The sequence below is a fragment of the Epinephelus lanceolatus genome, chromosome 15 (assembly GCF_041903045.1).
Source record: "Epinephelus lanceolatus isolate andai-2023 chromosome 15, ASM4190304v1, whole genome shotgun sequence".
Lineage (NCBI taxonomy): Eukaryota > Metazoa > Chordata > Actinopteri > Perciformes > Serranidae > Epinephelus > Epinephelus lanceolatus.
In genome coordinates this window covers 38,858,527-38,884,822 of record NC_135748.1, presented here as the reverse complement: position 1 = coordinate 38,884,822, position 26,296 = coordinate 38,858,527, and the positions used below count along the sequence as shown (strand labels likewise).

Sequence of the window (26,296 nt, the reverse complement as noted above, 5' to 3'; positions counted from 1 at the left end):
CCTCACATCTCCGCAACTAGTTCAACACCTCTGCAACTAGTTCAACATCTCTGCAACTAGCCTCACATCTCCGCAACTAGTTCAACACCTCTGCAACTAGTTCAACACCTCTACAACTAATCCAAAGACATCTGCAATGAGCCCAAGGCCTTTGCAACCAGTCCAAGACCTTTGCAACAAACTTTGCAACTAGTCCAAAGTCTCTGCTACTAATCCCAAGACCTCTGCAACTAATCTAATACATCTGCAACTGGTCCATGACATCTGCAACTAACCCAGAGGCCTCTGCAACTAGTCCATCACCTCTGCAACTTGCCCAAGATCTTTGCAACCAACCCCAAGACCTCTGCAACCAACCTGCAGGCCTCTGCAACTAAGCCTTAGATCTCTGCAACTAATCCTTAGACCTCTCCAAGTAGTCTAACACCTCTTCAACTAGTCTACAACCTCTGCTACCTACCTGTAGACCTCGGCAACTAACCCTTAGATCTCTGCAACTAGTCCAACACCCCTGCAACTAACCCTTAGACCTCTCCAAATAGTCTAACACCTCTGCAAGTAGTCTACAGCCTCTGCAACCAACCTCGAGGACTCTGCAAGTAACCCTTACACCTCTGCAACCAACCTGTGGGCCTCTGCAACTAACCCTTAGACCTCTGCAACTAGTCCGGCATCTCTGCAAGTAACCTGTAGGCCTCTACAACTAGTCTAACGCCTCTGGAACTCGATCAACACCTCTGCAACTAACCGGAAGACATCTGCAACTACTCCAACGCCTTTGCAACTAGTCCAATACCTCTTCAACTAGATAAAGACCTGTATAAAGTTCCCACACTTTCACTGTTGTTGACAAGTGTGAGAATGAAGCAACTTTGAAACCACAGAGTGTGTTTTTCCGCATAAAAGTCTCAGTCATCAACGCAGCAGAAGTCTTCATCTTATCTCTGTTCAACAGTGAGGAAGTTCAACATTTCATCACACTAATGGGATGAACACAGCTTTTCTAAACAGCTGAAAGTTAATACTGATGATTTCTTTTTAATAACAGCTGTAACTTCAGCCTAAAAGAGAGAACATCAGGGTTTTGTGCCAGTGATGCATTTATTCATGAGCTGCCTCATAGAGCTTTTATCTAATGATTTCTGATGTCCTTTGTATAGGTTTACAAGGTAAGAGAATTATAAAGAGATCCATTCAGTTCATCCACTGTTGTCCTTCATCAGGACTCCATGTAAAAGTTAAAGACAACAAGTTATCTGTCTTTTTGTATCGAGTATGTGTCACCAGAATCTAGATTTGAAACAAGCTTGAAACTGTAGGCCTATTTAAAGACATTTACATGATTCAGCATTTCATTTTTAAACCAGTTTACATGATTCACTGTCTGGTTTTTAAACCAGTTTACAGAATTCAGTATAATGTGACTCAGTAGTCTGTATGCCCTCCACATGCTGTATGCACTACCGACAACGCCTGAGCATGCTCCTGATGAGTAAGTGGATGCTGTCCTGGGGATTCTCCTCCCAGACCTGGATCAGGGCAACAGCGTTGGATGCAATGATACATAACGTCCCATTGGTGCTCAGTTAGATTTAGGTCGGGGGAACGATAGGGCCAGTCAATGGCATCAGTGCCTTTGTAATCCAGGAACTGCCTACACACTTGGGCCACATGAGGCCCGGCATTGTCCTGCACCAGGAGGAACCCAGGGCCCACTGCACCAGGAGGAACCCAGGGCCCGCTGCACCAGGAGGAACCCAGGGCCCGCTGCACCAGGAGGAACCCAGGGCCAACTGCACCAGGAGGAGTCCAGAGCCCACTGACCAGGAGGAACCCAGGGCCCACTGCACCAGGAGGAACCCAGGGCCCGCTGCACCAGGAGGAACCCAGGGCCCACTGCACCAGGAGGAACCCAGGGCCCGCTGCACCAGGAGGAACCCAGGGCCCACTGCACCAGGAGGAGCCCAGAGCCCACTGACCAGGAGGAACCCAGGGCCCGCTGCACCAGGAGGAACCCAGAGCCCCCTGACCAGGAGGAACCCAGGGCCTGCTGCACCAGGGGGAACCCAGAGCCCCCTGACCAGGAGAAACCCAGGGCCCGCTGCACCAGGGGGAACCCAGGGCCCGCTGCACCAGGAGGAACCCAGGGCCCTCTGCACCAGCCTAAGGTCTGACAATCGGTCTGTGAGGATTTCAGTAGTCAGGGTACCCTTGGCTACAACATGGAGGTCTGTGCAACCCTCCAAGGATATGCCACCCAAGACCATCACTGACCCACCAACAAACCGGTCATGCTGGATGATGTTAGAGGCAGCATAATGTTCACCACAGCGTCTCCAGACTCTTTCACACCTGTTACATGTGCTCAGTGTGAACCTGCTCTCATCTGTGAAGAGAACGGGATACCAGTGGTGGACCTGCCAACTCTGGTGTTCTCTAGGAAATACCAGTCGGTGCACACCTGCACGGTGCTGGGCTGCGAGCACAGGTCCCAACAGAGGACATCAGGCCCTCATGCCACCCTCATAGAGTCTGTTTCTGACAGTTTGGTGAGAAACATGCACACCAGTAGCCTCCTGGAGGTCATTCTGTAGGGCTCTGGCAGTGCTCCTCCTGTTCCTCCTCACACAAAGGAGCAGATAGCGGTCCTGCTGCTGGGTTGATTCCCTTCTACGGCCCTGTCCAGCTCTACTTGTGTAACGGCCGGTCTCCAGGTATCTCCTCCATGCTCTTGAGACTATGCTGGGAGACACAGCAAACCTTCTTGCGACCTTATGTATTGCCTGGAGGAGCTAGACTACCTGTGCAACCTGATTGGACTGCAGGTACCAGATTCAAAATACTACGCTTCACACTACGGTCTCCATCTGCACAAAACTGTAATGTATGGAAGATCAGATAGAAATAAAGTTGATCATATTAAGAGTTTGTGAATATGACTAAATATGGAGATGTTTGTCAGCGCACAGTGACGTTTGAGATGAGCAATGATATTTTTAAAGTGACAACATCTTTGTTGTTGTGTTGTTCTTCCTCATTTGTAAAGTTTACAGTTTAAAGGAGGACTGTCCGTCCCGCCCCTTCCCCTTTTTATAAAAACCCACCTAAAGCACTACAGACAATCACAACTCCTCCACTTCTACAAACTGAAGACACCAGAAATCTTCTTTCACCTGAGCAGGTAAATAAACCACCAGCAGCAGTTTGTTCAGATCGGAATTTATCTGTGAAACCAGATTATTCTTGATAAGATTATTTATTACAGCTTTCATTTTGTTTGTTTCTTCCTGTTGCAGTTTGCAGAGACGAACAGACTGTTGAAGACAAAGGTGAGAAACTTTTAACTTTTCAGATAACTGTCAACTTGCTGCAGTTTACTGAGATGATCTTACATTTTACACTTTATAGCCTTTAAAATCTGTTGTTGACACCTGTAGCTAAACACCTGAAAGTTACACAAACTACTACTTTAACTAACTACTATACTGATATAAATGGAGGCGATGAAAATCCACATGAATTGAACAAAGAGTGGTAAAAATATATGTAAAGTGAAACATGGAGTGATTGCTTATTAACTGATTTGACGAATTTAAAGCCTATTTGGTTTAAACAGTCATGATGTGATGAAAACAGGAAGTTCACTTAACATTTGTTGATAAATAGCAATAATGAAAACTTATTACTTATTGTGATCAAAGGGGTAAAATAGAAAAACATTATTTTCATTTTATGGCCCAGAACTGTTTGTAGTGTCCATATTAACTACAAAAATAAGTCAAATAAGTAATTAAACTACTTGAATCACTACAAATATAAATGTAGTTAAACTACAAGCAAACTACTGCATAATATAGTTAAAATACTAGTTGTTTTTTAAGGATGTATTTGGGGACTTTTGATGATTTAAAATGGGGTTTAAAAATAAGGCTGCAGTTGTTACAGGGTGGAGTAGGCAATGCAAAAAAGGAAAGTTTTTAGCTTTGACTTAGAAGTGTTCAGGGTCAGGGCTTTCTAATAGGGCTGGGCGGTATACTGGTTCATACCAAAAACCGGTATATACCGGAATACTGGTGAATAGCCCAAACAACGTCCGGAACATGTGCAGTGGGGAAGTGTTTCAGCGGGGACCCATTTCACCACTGCACACCACAGGTGTGCTAGAGCAGGCGAGAGTGAGAGCATAGAGAAAAGTTTAGAGGCGAGAATGGCTGCCAGAGAGAGTCCTGAAAGCGAAGCAACTGTACACGTTGCTGAAGACTAGGGTTGGGTCAGTATGAGGAAAAAAACACAACGGTCCGGTTTTTGTAAAAAAAAAAAACGCATCAAGTCGGTAATACTGGATTTTCGCCACTTGGGGGCGCAATTGATCATTTAAAATAAAAAACGACCATAGGACAACAGAGTGTCAGTAACAAGTTGTTTCTTTCATTCCTTACAAATACATTTTGCAGCTTACTCAGTCAGTGCAAACAAGGGTTGCCTCCTTCGTCTGGCTCAAAGCCAAAGTGTTACCATAGTGACGCATTCCTTGATTTCGTCCGCCATTATCGACTCCCCGTCACTATTAAACAAACTACAGGCTACAGCAGAGGCGCATGCGCACTCGCACCTCCTAGCTCAGTCCCCGCCCCACCCCCCTCTCTCTCCTGCTTGCTGTGCGCTTGGTGAAGAGGCAGACACAGGTGCTCACAGACTCGGGCGTACTATAAGCGGAGCGGACTACATGTAAAAATGTCCTTGAAAAATCCCCGCGATGGGAAAAATACATGGCGAACAGTCTTTTGTGTGACAATGGTGCGCGGAGTGGAGTCCGCGCGGTCTTGCTTTGCGCGCACAGGGCTTGCAGACGTCCACTTTTACTAGAGTTGTGACGGTCATGAACGAACCGAATCTTTTGAACGGCTCATTAACATGAACGATGGGAACCGAGTCGCAGTTGGGAGCCGTTCGTGTTTTTTTTTTTTGTTTGTTTGTTTGTTTTTTAAGTTCTGTGTTTCACACAGATGCACACACAAGCTCCTCCTTTGCTCCTCCACTGAGTGAGACGGAGAACAAGCACAAGGGGAGGAGCGCAGCAGAGTACACATGCGTTGCTTATTTGATATGCAAATATTGCATGACATCATCTGAGTTGTGCACACTGCCTTCACGTGAGTGCCTCAGTAAAAAAACAAAAAAAAAAAAACAAAGCCTGCTTAGTTTTTTATTGTGTATTTGTAAGTTTTTAGGTGTTGCATGAATAACATAAGTCAAGGTAGCTTTATTTACATACACACACACTTTATTCAAAGGGTAAATCCAAAATAGTGATCTCACTGTCAAAGCAGAGGGATATGGCGCCACCTTGTCGAATATTTACAATGAATCCAGATCAGACTTTAAAATCTAGTCCACACATGTCAAATGAAGTTATAATCAATATTTCAGAATAATTCAAACTCAGATATTCCACATCTGAGTTTGAATTATTCTGATCCAAATCTCACCCCATCATTCCCCCCAGTGATTATTTCCAGGATAATGAGTTACTCCCAGGCTGGCTTCTTAAAATAAATAAATGTAAAAATGAGCCAGTCTTTTGAATGGCTCTTTGAAAGGAACAGATCTCTAAGATCCGGCTCCCTTCAAAGAGCCATAAATCCCATCTCTAACTTTTACCGGGCGGACCTCCGCGGTGTCCGCTCTGCGTACGTTCTGCCCAAGTATGCGGTCCGGTCGGTCTCAAAAAATAAAACCCGGTCCAAAACGGAGTACCGGACCGAAATGGTATTACCGAGAACCAACCCAACCCTACTGAAGACGAACACGATGACCCAGAAGAACCCCCACCCCCCCACCCCAAAAAAAATACCCAAAAGAGCAGTGTTTCCCCTATTTGCAACTAGCAGCGGTGCACTGCCGCTGAAATATGACTGCCGCTGCTGTTTTTATTTTTATTTTTATCTTAGCTCTTTAGAAACTACCGTTATATTATTTGGAGCGATGGACGCTTCATATCCAGGCCTATAGAACAGGTCTATACCTTGTCCTTTTATTAAACAAACTAAATAGCCTTATGTTATTTATCTTATTTACATGACGGCATGTCATTTCTGTCTCTACATGGTCGCAGGTTTACAATTCTCCTCTGCTCTCTGTATCGCGCATGGCGGAGTTTCGCCCCGATGCGCACACACACACACACACACACACACAGGTGAGCACACTAGAGCGCGGCTCGGGCTGCATTTTCCTGATTGAAGCCGACCCAAGTCTGAGACAATTATAACCGAGCACAGCACTAATGGAGCGGAGCCTGTGTTGCGTTCAGGCGTTGTTATGTATATAACAAATTCCAGCACTTGAATAGGCCATAGCACAACACAGCAGCATGTCAAGTGGACCGAACCCGAGCAAAAAACGTCAAATACCGTGAAACTGATATGATTTTTTAAAAAAACGTGAAATGAAAATTTTGTCATACCGCCCAGCCCGACTTTCTAACATCCTCTGGGAGGTTATTCCAGGTTTGTTTGTTTAAGTTTATTTACTTTATTAATCCCCCAGAGGGGAAATTCTGCATCACCGTGTTTTGGTCTAACTCTTGGCACGGTCAGTAGGCCAGCCCAGATGTCGTCAGGGTCCTAGAAGGTTCATATGTCACCATGAAATCAATTCTCTGAGTAAGTTGTAGCCAGTGTAAGGATTTTAGAACTGGAGTAATATGGTCGCATTTCCTAGTTTTTGTCAGGATGTGAGCAGCAGCATTCTGAATAAGCTCAAGTTGCCGAACAGCTCGCTTTGAAGTCCTACAAACAGACCACTGCAGTAATCTAATCTACAGGACATGAAGGTGTGGCTGAGCCTTTCAAGGTCTTACTTTGACATTATTCCTCCGACTCTGGCAATGTTTTTTAAATGGTAGCAGGCAGATGACTTTACAGATTTGATGTGGCTGTGGAAATTGAGCCCAGGATAACACCAAGGTTTCTAGTTTCTAGGAGCTAGTGGGCACCTCAACACTAGTTTAATTACATACAGCTCACTATTTTCCAACACGGGATGAAAACAGAGCTATGTTTCATAATTTTCTCTCAGGTTCATCATTCACAAGCTAAGTTTGAAAGACGTTGAATTTTGGTTACTTAACATCACAACTTGAAACCAACAAAATATCAACGTCATCTGTCGTCAGTATTCCAAATCAAGTTGAATTTGGAAATAGACGTCCTGACATTGAATTTTGGTAACCCAACTTCACAACCTAAATTCAACCAAATATCAACTTCTAACAACGTTGCTGGCTAACATGCTGGTTATCATGTTTTATCTGTTGTGTGATGCTGTTATGTATCTGGTGTACAGATGAATCTCCTGCCCTGGATGACGCTGGTGTTCCTGCTGTCAGCTGGAAGCAGTTTTGCTGATGTGGATGTGAACTGGTTGACTCGTATTGTCAACGCCATCAGGACAGAGTGAGTGAAATTTCATTGTGACTATACGTCAATTACCAGGACAAGAAAGGGGTTAGTGAACACAAAGAACAAAAAACCAAAACACAATCACACACACCAAATAAAAGCATCATCACTTGTGATATGTAAACTTATCTTCATTGGTCGACTACAAACATGACGTATCATCTGAGACATGGAAGTAGCTACATGCCCATTAGCCCACAGCGTCATTAACAGGCGGCTCGCTCAGTGTGTGACGTGCACTTGTAGATAAAATATAGGCCTATAGTGTGAAAGAGGTTGGAGGTCCAGAGGACTCCTGAGTCTCAGAGCTGCTGCAGCTGTCACTGTTTTGTAAAAATGCAATGATAATTAACTTTTAATTCATATTTTGAAAGTGGACATTTATTAAGAATTCAGTCATCTCTCCAACACACTGAAACAATCTGATGACATGACAGTTTGTACAACATAGACTCAACTTTAGTCAGCATTTTGCTTCATCCTTTCATGTCTGAAATCTGTGACACTATTTATATATCTATAAAATACCTATGTAAAGGTAACTGAATGTGTGTATTGATGAATATTATATTTTACACAGACAGGTCGACTGATCGTGACAGTTTTGTGCGTCTTTTTCCTTCGACAGGTACAGAATAAACGGACAGTTCTGTCTGGCTGCAAACATTCCACTAAATCATGACCCAAACAGACTCAATGAAGTCCTACAGAACGACCCCTACAGTAGAAACGTTGAAGACACACTCTCAGGTGGTGATGTGTACACAGGCAGCAGTGTGGTTGTAGCCAAACCTGCTGGAGCTGTGCACGCAGAAGCTCAAGTTCTGAAAAACTTGCAACCACTGATCAGCAACAGCAGGAACCACTTCCTGCTCATCTACTCTTACCTCTCTGCATGTGGAGGAAAGTGCACAAACCCAAATAATAGGTTCAACATCCTTAAAGACATTGAGAAAAATGTTATTCCATACTGGACTGATGCTGCCTTTGTGTTCACAAGAGTCTTTGATAAGCCAAAATATGGTGATGCTCCCACCAAAGACGATTTGGAACAATCACTGATACAGCTTGGGAACACTGGCCTCCATCTCAGAAACATTTTCCGCTGTTACAAACCCCAAAATTTAGAGTTTCAGTGTTACAGCTGCTCATCACAGCGGAAAGTTGCAGATGTTTGTGTTGAAAACAACATTGTGCCTCAAAAGAGAGGAAGGAGCAGAAGTGGGAGCAGAGACTCCACCATTAGCAGAAAAAGACCCAGAATTAATCAAAGTGACAGCAGCAGCAGCAGCAGCAGGAGTAGAAGTGGAAGTAGAAGCAGGAGTAGGAGCAGAAGCAGGAGTAGAAACAACAACCGTGGATGAAAGAGACAAATCCAGGAGTTCAAGTAACAGCAGCAGCAGCAGCAGCAGCAGCAGGAGGAGCAGCAGCAGCAGCAGTAGAAGCAGAAGTAGAAACAGCAGTAAAGGTTTGAGGCGTTCTGGTGTGATGTGGTTCAGTTGATTTTTTAGAATCTGAATCCTGACTGAGAGAAGTGGTGCTTCAGTTATCAGCTTAGAGAAACGCTCTGCTTGTATCTTTTGGCGCTCACTCTGCAGAGGTCAGCTGTTTAGACTCAGAGCTTTGTGGCACTCTGTGGACGAGTTGACTGAGACAGCTTCTGTTTGTGACCTTGCATGAACAAATCACTGCAAATAAAGTGTGAAAGCAAAATCCTGTTTCTACTGTCAGTTAATTTTAAACAGCTGTAGCTGAGTCCATTACATATCCATCTATCAGCTACATTGCACTCTACCTGCTCAGGTACACTGTACTCGATCTACCCACTCTAAACACCCTGGTACACTGTAATACCTTAATAACACCCAGGCTTAACGTACACGTCTTTAACATGTGACATGTTGACAGTGAACAGACTGAACAGGACAGTAAATGTAGCGCAGTGACATCACAATCTGAAATCATCACCACAGAGCAGACAAATGGGGACATTATGGTTTCAAGACACCACGGCGAAAGCTTGCTACTTTTCAATAGTCTGACCTGTGGCTGGCTCGTAGCACCTGTAGCTCCGCCTCTATCTGTGAACGGTCCTCCAGAGCTCCGCCCCTCTCTCGCTGAAGTCTCAGCTGATCCACCTGATTGGATAAAACACACATGAAGCACATTTACCTTCTGACAGCAGCAGCGTTATACCAGAACAAATGATCCGTGTGAATGATGATGATGACAACAATGATGAAAGGTCCAGTCTCATTGGTTATCATACCTGTCAATCATAAATTCATATTACATGTACATATGTGACGTGTGCACACAGAGCTGTTGATCCCCGTTTAAATAAACGATTAATTAAGTAATTGACTAATTAACTAACACGAGTGTCAACACACTTCTTAATGCGGGTTTAAATTTCATGAGCTCCTGATTCACGGAGACAGCACATCACAACCTCAAGGTGCATTGTGGGAATTAAAGTGAGCTCAACAGGTGCAGTTTGGTGAATGATCCTGAGGTGACACTGGTTATTGATCCGCAGACAAAGTGCAAACGCTTGATGTATAAATACTGTATATAAAAACTTCTGAGTGAAAAACAGGAGGGCTCCTACAGCACCTCATATATCCTGAATATCACCTGCCTCCTCACCTCCTATCACCTCCTCACCTTGTGCTAACAGAGCTGCTGCTGCTGCTGCTGCTGCAGGGATTCAACCTGCGGGCTGACAGTTACAGGACGGTGCATCTTACTGTGACTCTGGCCAAACAGTGTGGAGGTCGACTCCAGCAGGGATTACAGCCCTGATCCTGACCTCCTCCTCCTCCTCCTCCTCCTCTATGCTAATTAAAGCCCTCAAGGTCTGTGAGTTTAAAGTGAGACATCAAAAGAGAAACCAAACCCTGAGAGTCAATATGTGTCTTCTCCAGCCGGGCCGGAGGGGACGCTTCAAAAGAGCCGCCCCACTTATTAATCAGAATAATTTCCAAATGAGATGATCAGTAAGCAGAAGCGACGCGGAGCTGACCTTTAACATGAGAAGTTAAGGTCAATGAAAGAGAGGGAGGTGGAGGGGGGAGGCGGGGGAGGTAATGAAACTAACCTGCCCAGACCGTTAACATGAGGAGTTAAGGTCAATGAATGAGGGGGAGGTGGAGGAGGAGGGGTCGTCCAGGATGTGGAGGTAAGAGATACAGAAGGGGTGAGGGGGGACAGGATGATGGGGAGAACATGTAGAGGCTGAGGGGTGAGGAGGGACAGGATGATGGGGGAGGATGTGGAGAGGCAGAGGGGTGAGGAGGGACTGGGTGATGGGGAGAACATGTAGAGGCTGAGGGGGGAGGAGGGACAGGGTGATGGGGGAGGATGTGGAGAGGCAGAGGGGTGAGGAGGGACAGGATGATGGGAGAGGACATGGAGAGGCAGAGGGGTGAGGAGGGACAGGATGATGGGGGAGGATGTGGAGAGGCAGAGGGGTGAGGAGGGACATGGTGATGGGGGAGGATGAGGAGGGACAGGAGGAGTAATGAAAGGACCCTCTGTGACCTTTAACATGAGGAGTTAAAGGGGCAGTTCACAACAAATTAGCCCCCCAATTAGCTGACAGCCTATTGAAGCTGTGTGTTTGATGTTCATTTAAATCAGTCAGTTTTAGAGTTTATAACACAATACACACACACACACACACACACACACAGTTCCGATTTGAAGTTCTGGCTCAAAGTTCTGCTGATAAAAAGTTCTGGTTCAAAGGTCAAGTTTAAACATGTGGTTTAAAGGTTTGCTTCAAACTTCCTGTTTAAAACTCTACATTAAAGTTCAGGTTTAAAGGTCTAAATAAAGTCCGGCTTTAGAGTTCTGGTTTTAAGGTCTAACTCAAAGTTCTGGTTTAAAGTTTTAATATAAAGTCCTGGTTTACAGTTCTGCCTCAAAGTTTAGACTTAAAGGTGTGATTTGAAGTTCTGATATGAAGTTCAGGTTTAAAGGTCTGATATGAAGTTCAGGTTTAAAGGTCTGGTTTAAAGGGTCTGATACAAAGCTCTGGTTTAAAGGTCTGATATGAAGTACGGATTTAAAGTTCTGGTTTAAAGGGTCTGATTTAAAGATCTGGTTTTAAGTTCCTGTTTTGAAGATCTTGTTTAAAGTTGTGATAGAAAGGTCAGGTTTAAAGGTCTGTCTTAAAGATCTAATTTAAAGTCCTAGTTTCAGGTTCAAAGTTCTGCTTTAGAGTTCTGGTTCAAAGGCCTGACTTTAAGGTCTACCTCAAATTTCTGGTTTAAAGGTCTAAATTATAGTTCCTGTTTTCAGGTCTGGTTTAAAACTCTGGTTTACAGTTCTGGTTCAAAGTTCTGATTTAAAAGTGTGGTTTAAAGCTCTGATGCAAAGTTCGGGTTTAAAGCTCTGGTTTTAAAGTCAAGTTTAAAGATTTGGTTTAAAGTCTGCTTTAAAGTTCTGCTTTATAGTTCACTTTTAAAGGTCTCCATTAAAGTTCAGGTTTAAAGTTCTGTTTTAAAGATCCTGTTAACAGTTCTGTGTAAACGTCTGGATTAAAGTTCTGATATAAAGTTCAGGGTCTGGTTTAAAGTTCTTGTTGAAAGTCCTGGTATAAAGTTCCAATATAAAGTTCTAGTTCAAAGTTATGGTTTAGCCGTCTGGTTTAAAGGTCAAATTTAAAAATCTGGCTGAAAGTTCTGATTTAATGTTCTGGTATACAGGTTTAGATTAAAGTTCTGGATTAAAGGTTTGGTTTAAAGTTCTTGTTTAAAGTCCTGGTTTAAAGTTACAATATTAAGTTTTGGTTTAAAGTTGTAGTTTAACAGTCTGGTTTAAAGGTCTGATTTAAAGCCCCTGTTCAAAGCTCTGGTTTCTGGTTTCAGCTTGGTGTTTTTGGCGGCTCTCTGACTGTCTGTCACGGCAGCTGTTGGTGTTTCTGTTGGAAATTAAAAACCTCTCCAGGCTCTAATCCCCCCGGAGCCCTCCAGCCTAATTAACAGACTTCACCAAGAAAAAAAAAGAGTGAGTGCTACATTAATAACAAAATTTAATATATTTCAGCAGAAGAAAACAGACGCAGTCAGAGCCGCAAGAGGAAGAACAAAACAACTCAATCAGTTCAAGATCAATGATTGATTTATTTAAGGACGGAATAAACTGTAATAACTGAATAAATTCATGTACCTGTTGAAAGCATAAATTTATCAATAAATAAATAAATAATACTGGACTGTCCATGTAACTAGATACAACCCAACAATTAACTGCAGTTATTACACGTTTCACTTTATTAAATATTTTAATACATTCATTATGATGTCATTACACACTCAGTGTCCACTTTATCAGGAACAGTAGCATTTGTTTTTTTAATTACTGACTCAGTTCCAGTAACCCTGGTCCAACCATAACGCAAACCTAACGTAACTCTAATGTGACCTTTATGTAACATAACCTTAACATACTCCTAACTGAGCCCTAACATCACCTTAACATAGATTAACATGGTCCAAACATAGTCCTAATGTTGCTCTAACTTACACCTAAATGTCGCCCTGACATAGTCCTAACATAGCCTACATGCATAGCCTAAACTTTGCCCTAATATAGCTCTTATGTAGCCTGAATTTAAAGCTTAAACGTGGCCCTGACATAGCCTCAACATAGCCCTTACGTAGTCCCAGTGTAGCTGTAAGGCTGCCTAAATGTAGCCCTGAAATAGTCCTTATGTATCCTAGACGTATAGCCTAAACATAGCCTTGATGTAGCTTTAATGTAAAGCTTAAACATAACCCTAACATGGTCCTAATGCTGCTCTAATGTAGCCTAAATGCATAGCCTAAACATAACCATAATGTAGCCTTGACGTTTAGCCTTAACATAGCCCTAACATAGTCCTAATATAGCTCTAATGTAGCCTAAATGCACAGCCTAAACGTAGCCCTAACATAGACTTAATGTAGCCTTGACATAAAGCCTAAATGTAGCCCTAATGTAGTCTGAACATAGCTCTAATGTAGCCTAAATGCATAGCCTAAATGTAGTCCTAAAACACTCTTAACGTAACCATATGTAGTCTTATCGTAGCCTTGACATACAGCCTAAATGTAGCTCTAATTTAGTCCTTAGATAGCTCTAATGTAGCCTAAATGCATAGCCCAAACGTAGCCCTAACAAAGACTTAGCGTAGCCCTAATGTAGTCCTAACGTAGCCTAGACATACAGCCTAAACGTAGCCCTAATGTAGTCCTATTAGAGCTCTAATGTAGCCTAAATGCATAGCCCAAATGTAGCCCTAACATAGTCTTAGCATAGCCTTGACATAAAGCCTAAATGTAGCCCTAATGTAGTCCTATTATAGCTCTAATGTAGCCTAAATGCATAGCCCAAACGTAGCCCTAACAAAGACTTAGCGTAGCCCTAATGTAGTCCTAACAGAGCTCTAATGTAGCCTAAATGCATAACTTAAACGTAGCCCTAACATAGTCTTAACATAGTCCTAACATAGTCTTAGCGTAGCCTTGACATAAAGCCTAAATGTAGCCCTAATGTAGCTCTAATGTAGCCTAAATGCATAACCTAAAAATAGCCCTACCATAGTCTTAACGTAGCCCTAACATAGTCTTAACATAGTCCTAACATAGTCTTAGCGTAGCCTTGACATAAAGCCTAAATGTAGCCCTAATGTAGCTCTAATGTAGCCTAAATGCATAACCTAAAAATAGCCCTACCATAGTCTTAACGTAGCCCTAACCTAGCCTAAATCTAGCCTTAACATGTAGCCTAAACGTAGTCCAAATGTAGCCCTTACATAGATATTCATAGATGTTTGTAGATACTTGTCTCTGCACAATTGTGGGGACGCTCCTTTGCATGGTGCATTCCTTTACTCTGACTTTAATCATCACAACTCAGTACCCCAACCCTAAACATGACCTGAGCCTGATTCTAATCCGAACCACAGCTGGACCTTCCAACTGTCCTGTGAAGTAGTGAGGACCGCACTCATTGTCCTCATAATGCAAAGATGTCCTCACGAAGGTTTGAAACTGAAATTGGTCCTCACAGAGATAGATTCACACACACTCACATACACACAGCGACCCTTGTTTGAATAACAAGTTGTTGGCAAACAAGCTGCAGCGTCTCCGGGGCAGGTTGTCATGACGACAGAGCAGACATCCCATCATCACCATTCAACACAGAGACCACCAGTTAATATGCAAGAAAGAGAGAGAGAAAATGTGTGTGTTTGTGTGTGTGTGTGTGTGTGTGTGTGTGTGTGTGTGTGTGTGTGTGCGTGTGTGTGTTTGTATTTACCTCACTCAGCCTCTGCTCTCGCTCCTGGATCACTTCCTGTTCCAGACGTTTACACTGCAGAGAAACACAGTCTGGATTTATTGATCAGATCTGATCAGCTGATTGTTATTAACACATCACTGATGACATCACTAGAACAGAAATGTTAAGGAGGAACAACAGACTCCATCTTTAAACGTTCAGTTCATCAAGACACGTCCTCACTCAGAAACATCACACGTTTTCTCTTCATGGTTTACATCAAAACTTTAACACCATCTTCCACAAATCTACTGCAGAGAAATAAATATGGGCTGCTGATACAGCTGTGGAAGCAGACAAAAGTACTAATACCGCAATGTAGAAATACTCAAGTATTCATGTAAAAGTTCACAAGTAAAAGTCCTGCATTCAAATCTTGGCCTGAGTAAAGCCCTGTTTCCACCAAACACTTTCAGTATGGTACCTCTGGAACCAAAGGTAACCCTTCAGACATGGTACCTAGACCCTCAGTCCGCTTAGCACCTCCACCGCAAACATGTGGCCCGCCCACATGAAAGAGTACTGGTGTTGTGACTCACTGCTCCGTCCAGCACTCCCTGTATTTCCTCCTTTATCAGTCTGCACCTCGTTTATCGTCCACAAAACGAGTCGAGAACAAAATAGCACAGGCTGCAGTGAGAGTCTCTCTCCATGGGATATTTTAAAATAGTTGCTTTGTGCATTTAGTCCTTCTCAGGCAAGCTCAGTGGTTTAGTGCAGCTAAGGGGCTCCACCTTTTAGTACCAGATCTGTGTGCTAGGTACCCCAGCAGAGGGGGGACCAAACATGGGGACAGTAAGGAACGGTTCCATTGGTACCATCCACAACTATTCACAGTGGAAACGGGAAAAAAGCACACTTAACTGAATTGTAAGGGAACCAGACTGCTTGGTGGAAATGGGGCTATACAGTACAAAGGTATTAACATTGAAATATAATTGAAGTACTTAAAGTAAAAGTACTCCAAATACCGAATAATATATTATTGTATTATTATTACTGATGCATTAATGTGTTCATCACTTTAATGTTGCAGCTCATTTTAATTACTTTATATACTGCTTTAGTGTCGTAAAAGTACAATATTTCCCTCTGAGATGTAATAATAATAATAATAATAATAATGATAAACTTTATTCATATAGCACCTTTCATACAACAAATGCAGGAAGTGCTTTACACTAAGGGCAGTATAGTGCTTGACGTAAAAATAGACAGAATGGACATAAAACCAAACTGATTCATAAAAGCAGAGGTGTAAAACTATAAATCATTCATTCAATCATGAGCTACCTGATGAAGGTCCATGACCGAAACGTCTGATAAATTTAACCTTTTTCTGCAAGTGCAAACAGTGTGCGGGTGTTCTCCTTTTTTAAAACTATAACTCATAAATTAAAGTAAGATTTTAAAAGAGTTGCAGCAGCATGAAGCGTAAAAACAAAGCGTTTCAGACCTGTATGAGGAAAGTCAGAGTTAGTTACAGGCTGAAGTGAACAGATACGTTTTTAGCCTTCTTTTAAAAATATTAAGTGAGCTAGCTTCTCTGATATCTATACATAGTGTGTTAACAGCTTTGGGGTGTCACTGACAAAGGCTGCATCACTGATGTAGTGGAGCTTAAGTATAAAGTAGCAGAAAATAGAAATATTCAAATAAAGTACAAGTATCTTAAAATTGTCCATGTACGTGTAAATGCAGTTAGTTAAATTCCACCACTGTCTAATTCTGTCCCAACATGAGGAGACACAGACAAACAGAGCAGGCTGAAAATACACATAATAAATGTACCAGATAATAAAGACAAAAACATTTATATGGACCTAATTTAAAACATTACATTTATAATTTATTTTGGATTTCCACTGTGAACTTCTAACTATAAATCACAGAACAAATTGACTGTTGCTATTGACGTGTAGTTGAATGATCCGGTCTGCCTGTGGGAATCTAACCGACAACTTCCTGTGTGTGGAGTGTGTCTGGTCCAGGTGAGCTTTAATAACCTGTAATAACCTGTAATGACTTGATATTAAAAAGCAGCAGCAGCAGCTGTCATACGAAACCCAGGGAGGGAGAGAGGTAAAGACTGGCTGGGAGACGCCTCCCCCACTTTTCTAATATTTCCCAGAAGTCCCGGCTGCGGCGGGGAGATAATCCCTGAGAGATGAGGAGAGGGAGGGAGGGATCGGCGAGCGATGGGGGGGAGGAGAGGAATCCTCCAGCGTGGAGTGTTCTCTCTCTTCTTCTTCTCCTTCGAGGATTATGGCGGCATTTGAAACATATTTCAGCGCCCGGCGGCGGTGGAGCGAGGGCGGGATTAAGGTGTTACCGTGGAGGGGTGGTGTTAACGCAGAGGGGCGGGGTGTTAAAAGATGGCGGAGCGGTGATATTGGCGGGGGTTAGCGGCGGTAGACTGGGTGATACTAAAGTAATACAGATACAGCAGTGAGTTTTGTGGGGTTAATGGAGGCGGGCGGGCTGTTACGGCAGCAATGGTGGGGTGGAGGTGTTGTGTGTAAAGGTGTGAGCTGGACAGGGCGGAGCCAAAAGAGGCAAAGATGGAGGTGTGCAGAAACTGATGGACGTTTGAAGAATCAGAACAAAAAGTACTGCTAAATTTACACAAGTACCACGTCACTTCCATTAATACTGCTTCGTTTATACAAGTACCACTTTAGTTCAGTTAATACTGCTTCATTTATACAGGTACGACTTCAGTTCAGTTAATACTGCTTCATTTATACAGGTACCACTTCAGTTCAGTTAATACTGCTTCATTTACACAAGTACCACTTCAGTTCAGTTAATACTGCTTCATTTACACAAGTACCACTTCAATTCAGTTAATACTGCTTCATTTATACAAGTACCACTTCATTTCTATTAATACTGTTTCATTTATACAGGCACAGGCACCACTTCCCTTTATAACCACTTTATTTATAAAAGTACCACCTAACTTCCATTAATACCAGTTTATTTATACAGGTACCACTTAACTTCCATTATTACCGCTTCATTTATACAGGTACCACTTCATTTCTACTAATACTGCTACAGCTTCACTTTCACTAATACCACTTCATTTATACAAGTACCACTTCACTTATACTATTACCACTTCATTTATACAAGTGCCACTTCAGTTATACTATTACCACTTCATTTATACAAGTGCCACTTCAGTTCTACTAATACTGCTAAATTTATACAAGTACCACTTCACTTATACTATTACCACTTCATTTATACAAGTACCACTTCAGTTATACTATTACCACTTCATTTATACAAGTGCCATTTCAGTTATACTATTACCACTTCATTTATACAAGAGCCACTTCAGTTATACTATTACCACTTCATTTATACAAGTGCCACTTCAGTTCTACTAATACTGCTAAATTTATACAAGTACCACTTCACTTATACTATTACCACTTCATTTATACAAGTACCACTTCAGTTATACTATTACCACTTCATTTATACAAGTGCCATTTCAGTTATACTATTACCACTTCATTTATACAAGAGCCACTTCAGTTATACTATTACCACTTCATTTATACAAGTGCCACTTCAGTTCTACTAATACTGCTAAATTTATACAACTACCACTTCACTTTTACTAATACAGCTTCGTGTATACAAGTATCACTACACTTCTTCTGTTACCACTTTATTTATACAAGTACCACTTCACTTCTAACATCACTTTATTTATACAAGTACCACTACACTCCTATTAAAAGCACCATATTTATACAAGTACCACTTTACTTCTACTAATACCGCTTCATTTACACAAGTACCACTTCACTTCTGATTGATTGATTGATTGATTGATTGATTGATTGATTTTGGTCATTAAAAAGCAACAGAAAAAAAAATATCAGCAACAAAGCACAGGTACACAAAACAAGGACTGACCGAAAAGGTGTAGGCTGAAGCAAAGGCTTATAACGCCTACCCTTGTCACAAATAAACCATTTATACTCAATGTGAGCTAATCCAAACATAACTACTTTCAGTCAACCAAAGAAACAACTTTCAGTCAACCAAAATACAAACTTAAATACTAATTGGTAAATTTTTAGTCAACCAAAACATAAGACACCAAGCAGACAAGACACCAAAGACAACATGACATGGATTCATGAGCTCAAATATAAGATATACTTACTATTTTTTGACAGTGTACTGCATAATTAAGGTATTTTTGTAAAGTTTTTTTAGTCTGGCCAATGTACTTGAAGTTTTTATATTTTCAGAACAATTCCACAAGTTCACCCCCTTAACTGATGGACAATGACTTCTGACATTTGTACAGATCTTTGGTTTTTCAAAAATGATTGTTCCCCTCAGATTGTAATAGCTGTCCTTCATTTTAAACAACCTCTGAATACTTTGAGGTAATTGTCCATTTCTAGCTTTATACATAATTTGTATTATTTTATAATCTACTAAGTTTTGGAATTTGAGTATGTTATGTTGAATAAATAATGAATTGGTTGGCTCATGATAGGGTTTTTTGCTTACAATACGTATAGCTTTTTTTGCAGTAAAAAAAATGGAGTTTGTGTTTGTTTTATAAGTGTTTCCCCATATCTCTACCCCATACATCATGTAAGGAACTATGAATGAATGGTAAAGTGTATACAAAGAGCTCTGGTTTAGGAAATCTTGAGCTTTGTGCAGGATTGCAATAGATTTTGACATTTTGGATTTAACATGATCTATGTGTGGTTTCCAACTGAGTTAACTGTTAATTATTACTCCAAAAAATTTTATTTCAGTGACTATATCAATTCCAGTTTCATTTATTCTAATTTTTCTATGAATGTTTGGAGCACGATTTCCAAATATCATATATTTTGTTTTACCAAGGTGAAGAGATTTTATAATCTGCAGTTCTTCTTCCACTGTATCCAGAAGTTGTTTTAAATGTTCTCCACTGCAAAAAAATAGTTGTATCATCAGCAAATAATATGCACTTCTATTAATACTGTTTAATACTGCTTCATTTATACAGGTACCACTTCCCTTTATAACCGCTTTATTTATAAAAGTACCACCTAACTTCCATTAATAACACTTTATTTATACAGGTACCACTTAACTTGCATTATTACCACTTCATTTATACAGGTACCACTTCATTTCTAATATCACTTTATTAATACAACTACAGCTTCACTTTCACTAATACCACTTCATTTATACATGAAACACATCACTTCTACTAATAACGCTTAATTTACGAAGGTAAGGTACGACTTCACTTCCAATACCACTTTATTTATTAAAGTTAAAAAGTCCCACTGATTGTCACACACCTGAGTGTGTGAAATTTGTTCTCTGCATTTGACCCATCCCCTGAGAGATGCGGTGAGTACCACGCTCGGGAGTCATGTGGTGATCTAAGCCCCCAATTCCAACCCCTGATGCTGAGTGCCAAGCAGGGAGGCAATGGGTCCCATTTTTATAGTCTTTGGTATGACCTGGCCAGGGATCGAACCCACGACCTGCCAGTATCAGGGCGGACACTCTACCACTAGGCCACTCAGCTGGAGTTACACAAGTAACACTTTACTTCTGCTAATACTGCTAAATTTATACACGTACCACTTCACTTTTACTTATACAGCTTCATGTATACAATAACTGCTTCACTTCTAATACTGCTTCATTTATTCAAGTACCACTTCACTTCTACTAATAGCACTCTATTTATAAAAGTACTTTCATTAAAACCACTTTTTTATACAAGTACCACTTCACTTCTAATACCACTTTATTTATAAAAGTACAACTTCACTTCTAATACCCCTTCATTTATACTTCCACTTCATGTCTACGAGGACCACTTCATCACTACAGTCACTGCTTCATCTCTGCAAATATTGCAAGACAAGTACTCCTATCTTGGCGATTACCACTTCATTACTACAAGGACAGCATAATTACTACAAGTACCACTTCACTAACTTCACTACTATAAGTACAGCGTCATCACAAGAACCACTTCACTGACTTCACTACTGTAAGTACAGTGTCATTGTGACAAGTACCACTTCACTACTATAAGTACAGCATCATCTCAAGAAGTACCACTTCACTACTATAAGTACAGCATCATCTCAAGAAGTACCACTTCACTAACTTCACTACTATAAGTACAGCGTCATCACAAGAACCACTTCACTGACTTCACTACTGTAAGTACAGCATCATCTCAAGAAGTACCACTTCACTAACTTCACTACTATAAGTACAGCGTCATCACAAGAACCACTTCACTGACTTCACTACTATAAGTACAGCATCATCTCAAGAAGTACCACTTCACTAACTTCAGTACTATAAGTACAGCGTCACCACAAGAAGAACCACTTCACTGACTTCACTACTGTAAGTACAGTGTCATTGTGACAAGTACCACTTCACTACTATAAGTACAGCATCATCTCAAGAAGTACCACTTCACTGACTTCACTACTATAAGTACAGCATCATCTCAAGAAGTACCACTTCACTGACTTCACTACTATAAGTACAGCATCATCTCAAGAAGTACCACTTCACTAACTTCACTACTATAAGTACAGTGTCATTGTGACAAGTACCACTTCACTACTGTAAGTACAGCGCCATCACTACAGGTGCCACTTCATGTTTAAAAGTGCTACCAGTCACTAGCAGGTGAAAACAAAGTTGTACTTGAAAAGTACCAATTCACAACTAGCAGTACCGCTTCATCTCCTCACGCTGCTCCATCCCTGCTCTGCTCCCCTGACGACTGTTGCCATGGTTTCCAGAGTGCAGCAGTGCTGCTGCAGGTTGGTTACCATGGCGACAGCAGTCAGTCACAGTGAGGGAACAGATGAAGGTTTCTGATCTGATATTTTTTTTCATCTATCAGACACATCAGGAGGAGGCGGAGCTTCTGAGCCGCCACCTGCCTCACGGCATGCTGGGAGCTCCGCCCCCTCTCTCTGTCATCTGGCCTCTCTCCCTCTCTGTCATCCCTCCATCAGTCAGACCTCTCATCTTTTTCATTTCTCTTCGTTTCTCTCCCCCCTCTCCCTCTGATCCTCCCACAGAGAGCGGGATATGAATCCAGATGAATTGTGGGTAATAAATCCCGGACTCTGCAGGTTTTGGTAATAAACTCTGTGAAGTGAACTTCGATAATAATCAACCTCCAGAGGAGTGACGGACGCACACACTCTTCTGCTTCAAACTCTGACTGCAAACTTTTTAATCATCTTACTAAACGCCATCTTTACTTATTGATTATTGACTGAACGCCATCTTTACTTATTGATTATTTATTGAACGCCGTCTTTACTTATTGATTATTGACTGAACAGCATCTTTACTTATTGATTATTGACTGAACGCCATCTTTACTTATTGATTATTTATTGAACGCCGTCTTTACTTATTGATTATTGACTGAACAGCATCTTTACTTATTGATTATTTATTGAACGCCATCTTTACTTATTAATTATTGACTGAACGCCATCTTTACTTATTGATTATTTATTGAACGCCATCTTTACTTATTGATTATCGACTGAATGCCATCTTTACTTACTGATTATGAACTGAACGCCATCTTTACTATTGATTATTTATTGAACGCCATCTTTACTTATTGATTATTGACTGAACGGCATCTTTACTTATTGATTATTTATTGAACGCCATCTTTACTTATTGATTATTGACTGAACGCCATCTTTACTTATTGATTATTTATTGAACGCCATCTTTACTTATTGGTTATTGACTGAACAGCATCTTTACTTATTGATTATTGACTGAACAGCATCTTTACTTATTGATTACTTATTGAACGCCATCTTTACTCATTGATTATTGGCTGAACACCATCTTTACTTATTGATTATTGACTGAACATCTTTACTTATTATTGATTGAACACCGTCTTTACATATTGATTACTGACTGGATGCTATCTTTACTTATTGATTATTGACTGAACACCATCTTTACTTATTGATTATTGACTGAACATCTTTACTTATTGATTATTGATTGAACACCATCTTTACATATTGATTACTGACTGAACGCTATCTTTACTTATTGATTATTGACTGAACACCATCGTTACTTACTGATTATTGAATGAACACCACCTTTACTTATTGATTATTGACTGAACATCTTTACTCATTGATTATTGACTGAACATCTTTACTCATTGATTATTGATTGAACACCATCTTTACCTATTGATTACTGACTGAACGCTATCTTTACTTATTGATTATTGACTGAACACCATCTTAACTTCTTGATTACTGACTGAACGTCATCTTTACTTATTGATTATTGATCGAACACCATCTTTACTTATTGATTACTGACTGAACGCTATCTTTACTTATTGATTATTGACTGAACACCAACTTTACTTATTGATTACTGACTGAACACCACCTTTACTTATTGATTATTGACTGAACACCAACTTTACTTATTGATTACTGACTGAACATCTTTACTTATTGATTATTGATTGAACACCATCTTTACACATTGATTACTGACTGAACGCTATCTTTACTTATTGATTACTGACTGAACACCATCGTTACTTATTGATTATTGACTGACCACCTTTACTTACTGATTATTGACTGAAGACCATCGTTACTTATTGATTATTGACTGAACACCACCTTTACTTATTGATTATTGACTGAATGCCATATTCACTTATTGATTATTGACTGAACACCACCTTTACTTATTGATTACTGACTGAACATCTTTAGTCATTGATTATTGATTGAACACCATCTTTACCTATTGATTACTGACTGAACGCTATCTTTACTTATTGATTATTGATTGAACACCATCTTTACTTATTGATTACTGACTGAATGCCATCTTTACTTATTAATTATTGACTGAACACCATTTTTACTTATTGATTATTGATTGAACGATATCTTTACTTATTGATTAATTACTGAACACCATCTTTACTTATTGATTATTGATTGAACAATATCTTAACTTATTGATAACTGACTGAATGCCATCTTTACTTATTGATTATTGACTGAACACCATCTTTACTTATTGATTATTGATTGAACGATATCTTTACTTATTGATTACTGACTGAACGCCATGTTTACTTATTGATTATTGATTGAATGATATCTTTACTTATTGATTAATTACTCAAGACTACCTTTACTTGTTGCTTATTTAATGATCACCATCTTCTCTTCACCACCTTTAGATATTGATTCTTCACTTCTTCACTTGTTAGTTGCTGAACATAATCTTCACCTGTTGTTGATTTATTGACACAGGATTTTGACTCTGATCAGAGATTAAAATCAGAAGGAAAGGGAAATAAAATAAAATCTGAAATCAAAAAATGCCCCCCAAAAAGATCCAGTGAAAAACATCAGAGTATAAAACACACTAAGTAGTAACATAAAATAATCCATCCTCAAATCTTACATGACTGAATTTACATCTCCATCTGCTGATGAAGATCATGTGACATGATGGAGCGCTGGAGAAGGACTCCAGCATGAAGATATGACTTTAAAGACTGTTTTTAATTAACATAAAAAACAAATAAAACTGACAAATTAAATATTTATAATTTGCTGACTAGAGCATGGATAGGATAAATTTATACATAAATATGAATGAATTATTAAGTAAGAAGTTGTTTTACGTGTCAAAAATTATTTCCAGTGAAGGTGTGTTTTTATTCAAAATTATATTAAATGTACTGATATTTTAATATTCTGACAGTTTGTTTTGCTGTAGCACGTCTTGATCAATATGAAGTTTTCCACTCAACCCAGCAAACAAAGTGTATGCAGGTGTTATTGTTGTAATAAATCATGTGATTCATGTGGTCATCCACTAATACTGCATCAAACATTTTTGAAACATGTTTGTGTGTGTTTTGTGCTCCAGACGTTTTCATTTACAGTTAATATTCTCCTACAAACATGCTACAACAGAACATCAGTAAAAACTGAGGCAGTAAAGCTCAGAGACATTTGTAGTAAATATACAAATACGTATTATATCAAATTTTACTTGGATAGTTTATTGAGAATTTGTAAAATTTCAACAGCTTGTTGGCCCTTGTTGTGTCTATTTCTCAAATTTCCACTGCAAATCCACTAAATATACACAGTCTACGGGCATGACACGTCAGAGATGTGCCGAAAAGTGCACTGTGTAATACAATACAATCAGAGGCAGAGTAGGGAGGGTCTTGCCAAGAAAAGCGGGACGTGGCGACTTTAACGTTTACACTTTTACACAGCACGTCTTTCTGTCCAACGTCGCCGTACCTGAAAGACGTGCTGTGTAAAAGTTTAAAAGTTAAAGTCGCCACGTCCCGCGGCAACACGACCAATCTATATCAGCACTTGAGACAGCACAGCACAGGGAAAAGTAGGAAGAGTGCATGCGAGAGAAAGCCGAGCCATTAACGTTAAAGACAATGAGACAACTGAAAGCTGCCAGAGCCTCATAAAACAACATCCAAGCACAGTTAAGCAAACATTTGTAAGTGTCACAGGGAAAACATGGACTCCATAACAAATGAAAAATTGAGCAATTTTGCTCGGGTTCAGCCCACTTGACATGCTGCTGTGTTGTGCTATGGCACTGGAATTTGTCATTTACGTGACAACGCCTGAACGCAACATATGCTCACTCTGCTGTGTGTACAGATCCGTGCTGCACTGCTGTGTGAGCAGTGTGTTTGACTGTGCTCAGTCTGTTGATGGTCATTGACACACTGTCTGTCCATAACAATAATTATGTCAGGTCAGTGCCCCTCTGATATCATGTAGGAGAAACACTGAATCAAGCAAAAACACTCATGATACCATTTATTTATTACATTTTATTGTAATTATATTGTAATCGCAATCGCAATTGCAAATCGCGATATTGTCCACCATAATCGCAATCGCACATTTTTACCAAATCGTGCAGCACTATGAGAAATGGAGTTAAATTAGTTCCTACACTACTTGTAATGATGCTACTGCCCGACACTGGGTGTACCTAATAAACTGGACAGAGACTAAAAATGACGACAGAGATTTCAATTGCATGTTTGATTTGTTGTGCTCAAAAGTATGAGTAAGAATCAATTTGATAAGATGCGTTAGTTGGTTACATGGTCACATGTTGGTTGGGAGAGAGTTAGTGCACAAAGAGTGGGAATTCAAGTATGTCGGGGTCTTGTTCACAAGTGAGGGTAGAATGGAGTGTGAGATGGATTGGCAGTTTGGCACAGCATCTGCAGGGATGCGAGCACTGCGCCGTACTTTTGTGGTGAAGAGGGAGCTCAGCCTGAAGGCAAAGCTTTTGATTAACTGGTCCATCTCCGTCCCAACCCTCACCTATGGTCATGAACTCTGGGTAGTGACCGAAAGAATGAGATCATGGATACAAGC

General features: G+C 40.5%; 2 protein-coding genes across 2 annotated transcripts in view; one reads left to right on the top strand and one right to left on the bottom strand.

Moving 5' to 3' along the window:
• mipol1 (mirror-image polydactyly 1) overlaps nt 1–26,296 on the bottom strand; it is a 74,432-nt gene that overhangs the window by 9,846 nt on the left and 38,290 nt on the right. The window contains exons 11-12 of the mRNA XM_033641911.2: nt 14,775–14,828; nt 9,507–9,601 (exon numbers count right to left, since the gene is read on the bottom strand). Coding sequence (XP_033497802.2) covers nt 9,507–9,601; nt 14,775–14,828 — 149 coding nt within the window. The remainder of the gene's footprint in view (nt 1–9,506; nt 9,602–14,774; nt 14,829–26,296) is intronic.
• Nucleotides 3,059–9,176, top strand: LOC144467039 (uncharacterized). Its single transcript, XM_078175329.1, has 4 exons — nt 3,059–3,181; nt 3,297–3,329; nt 7,348–7,457; nt 8,092–9,176. Exons 3-4 carry the CDS (start codon nt 7,348–7,350, stop codon nt 8,825–8,827), a joined length of 846 nt encoding a protein of 281 aa, XP_078031455.1. The 5' UTR covers nt 3,059–3,181; nt 3,297–3,329; the 3' UTR covers nt 8,828–9,176.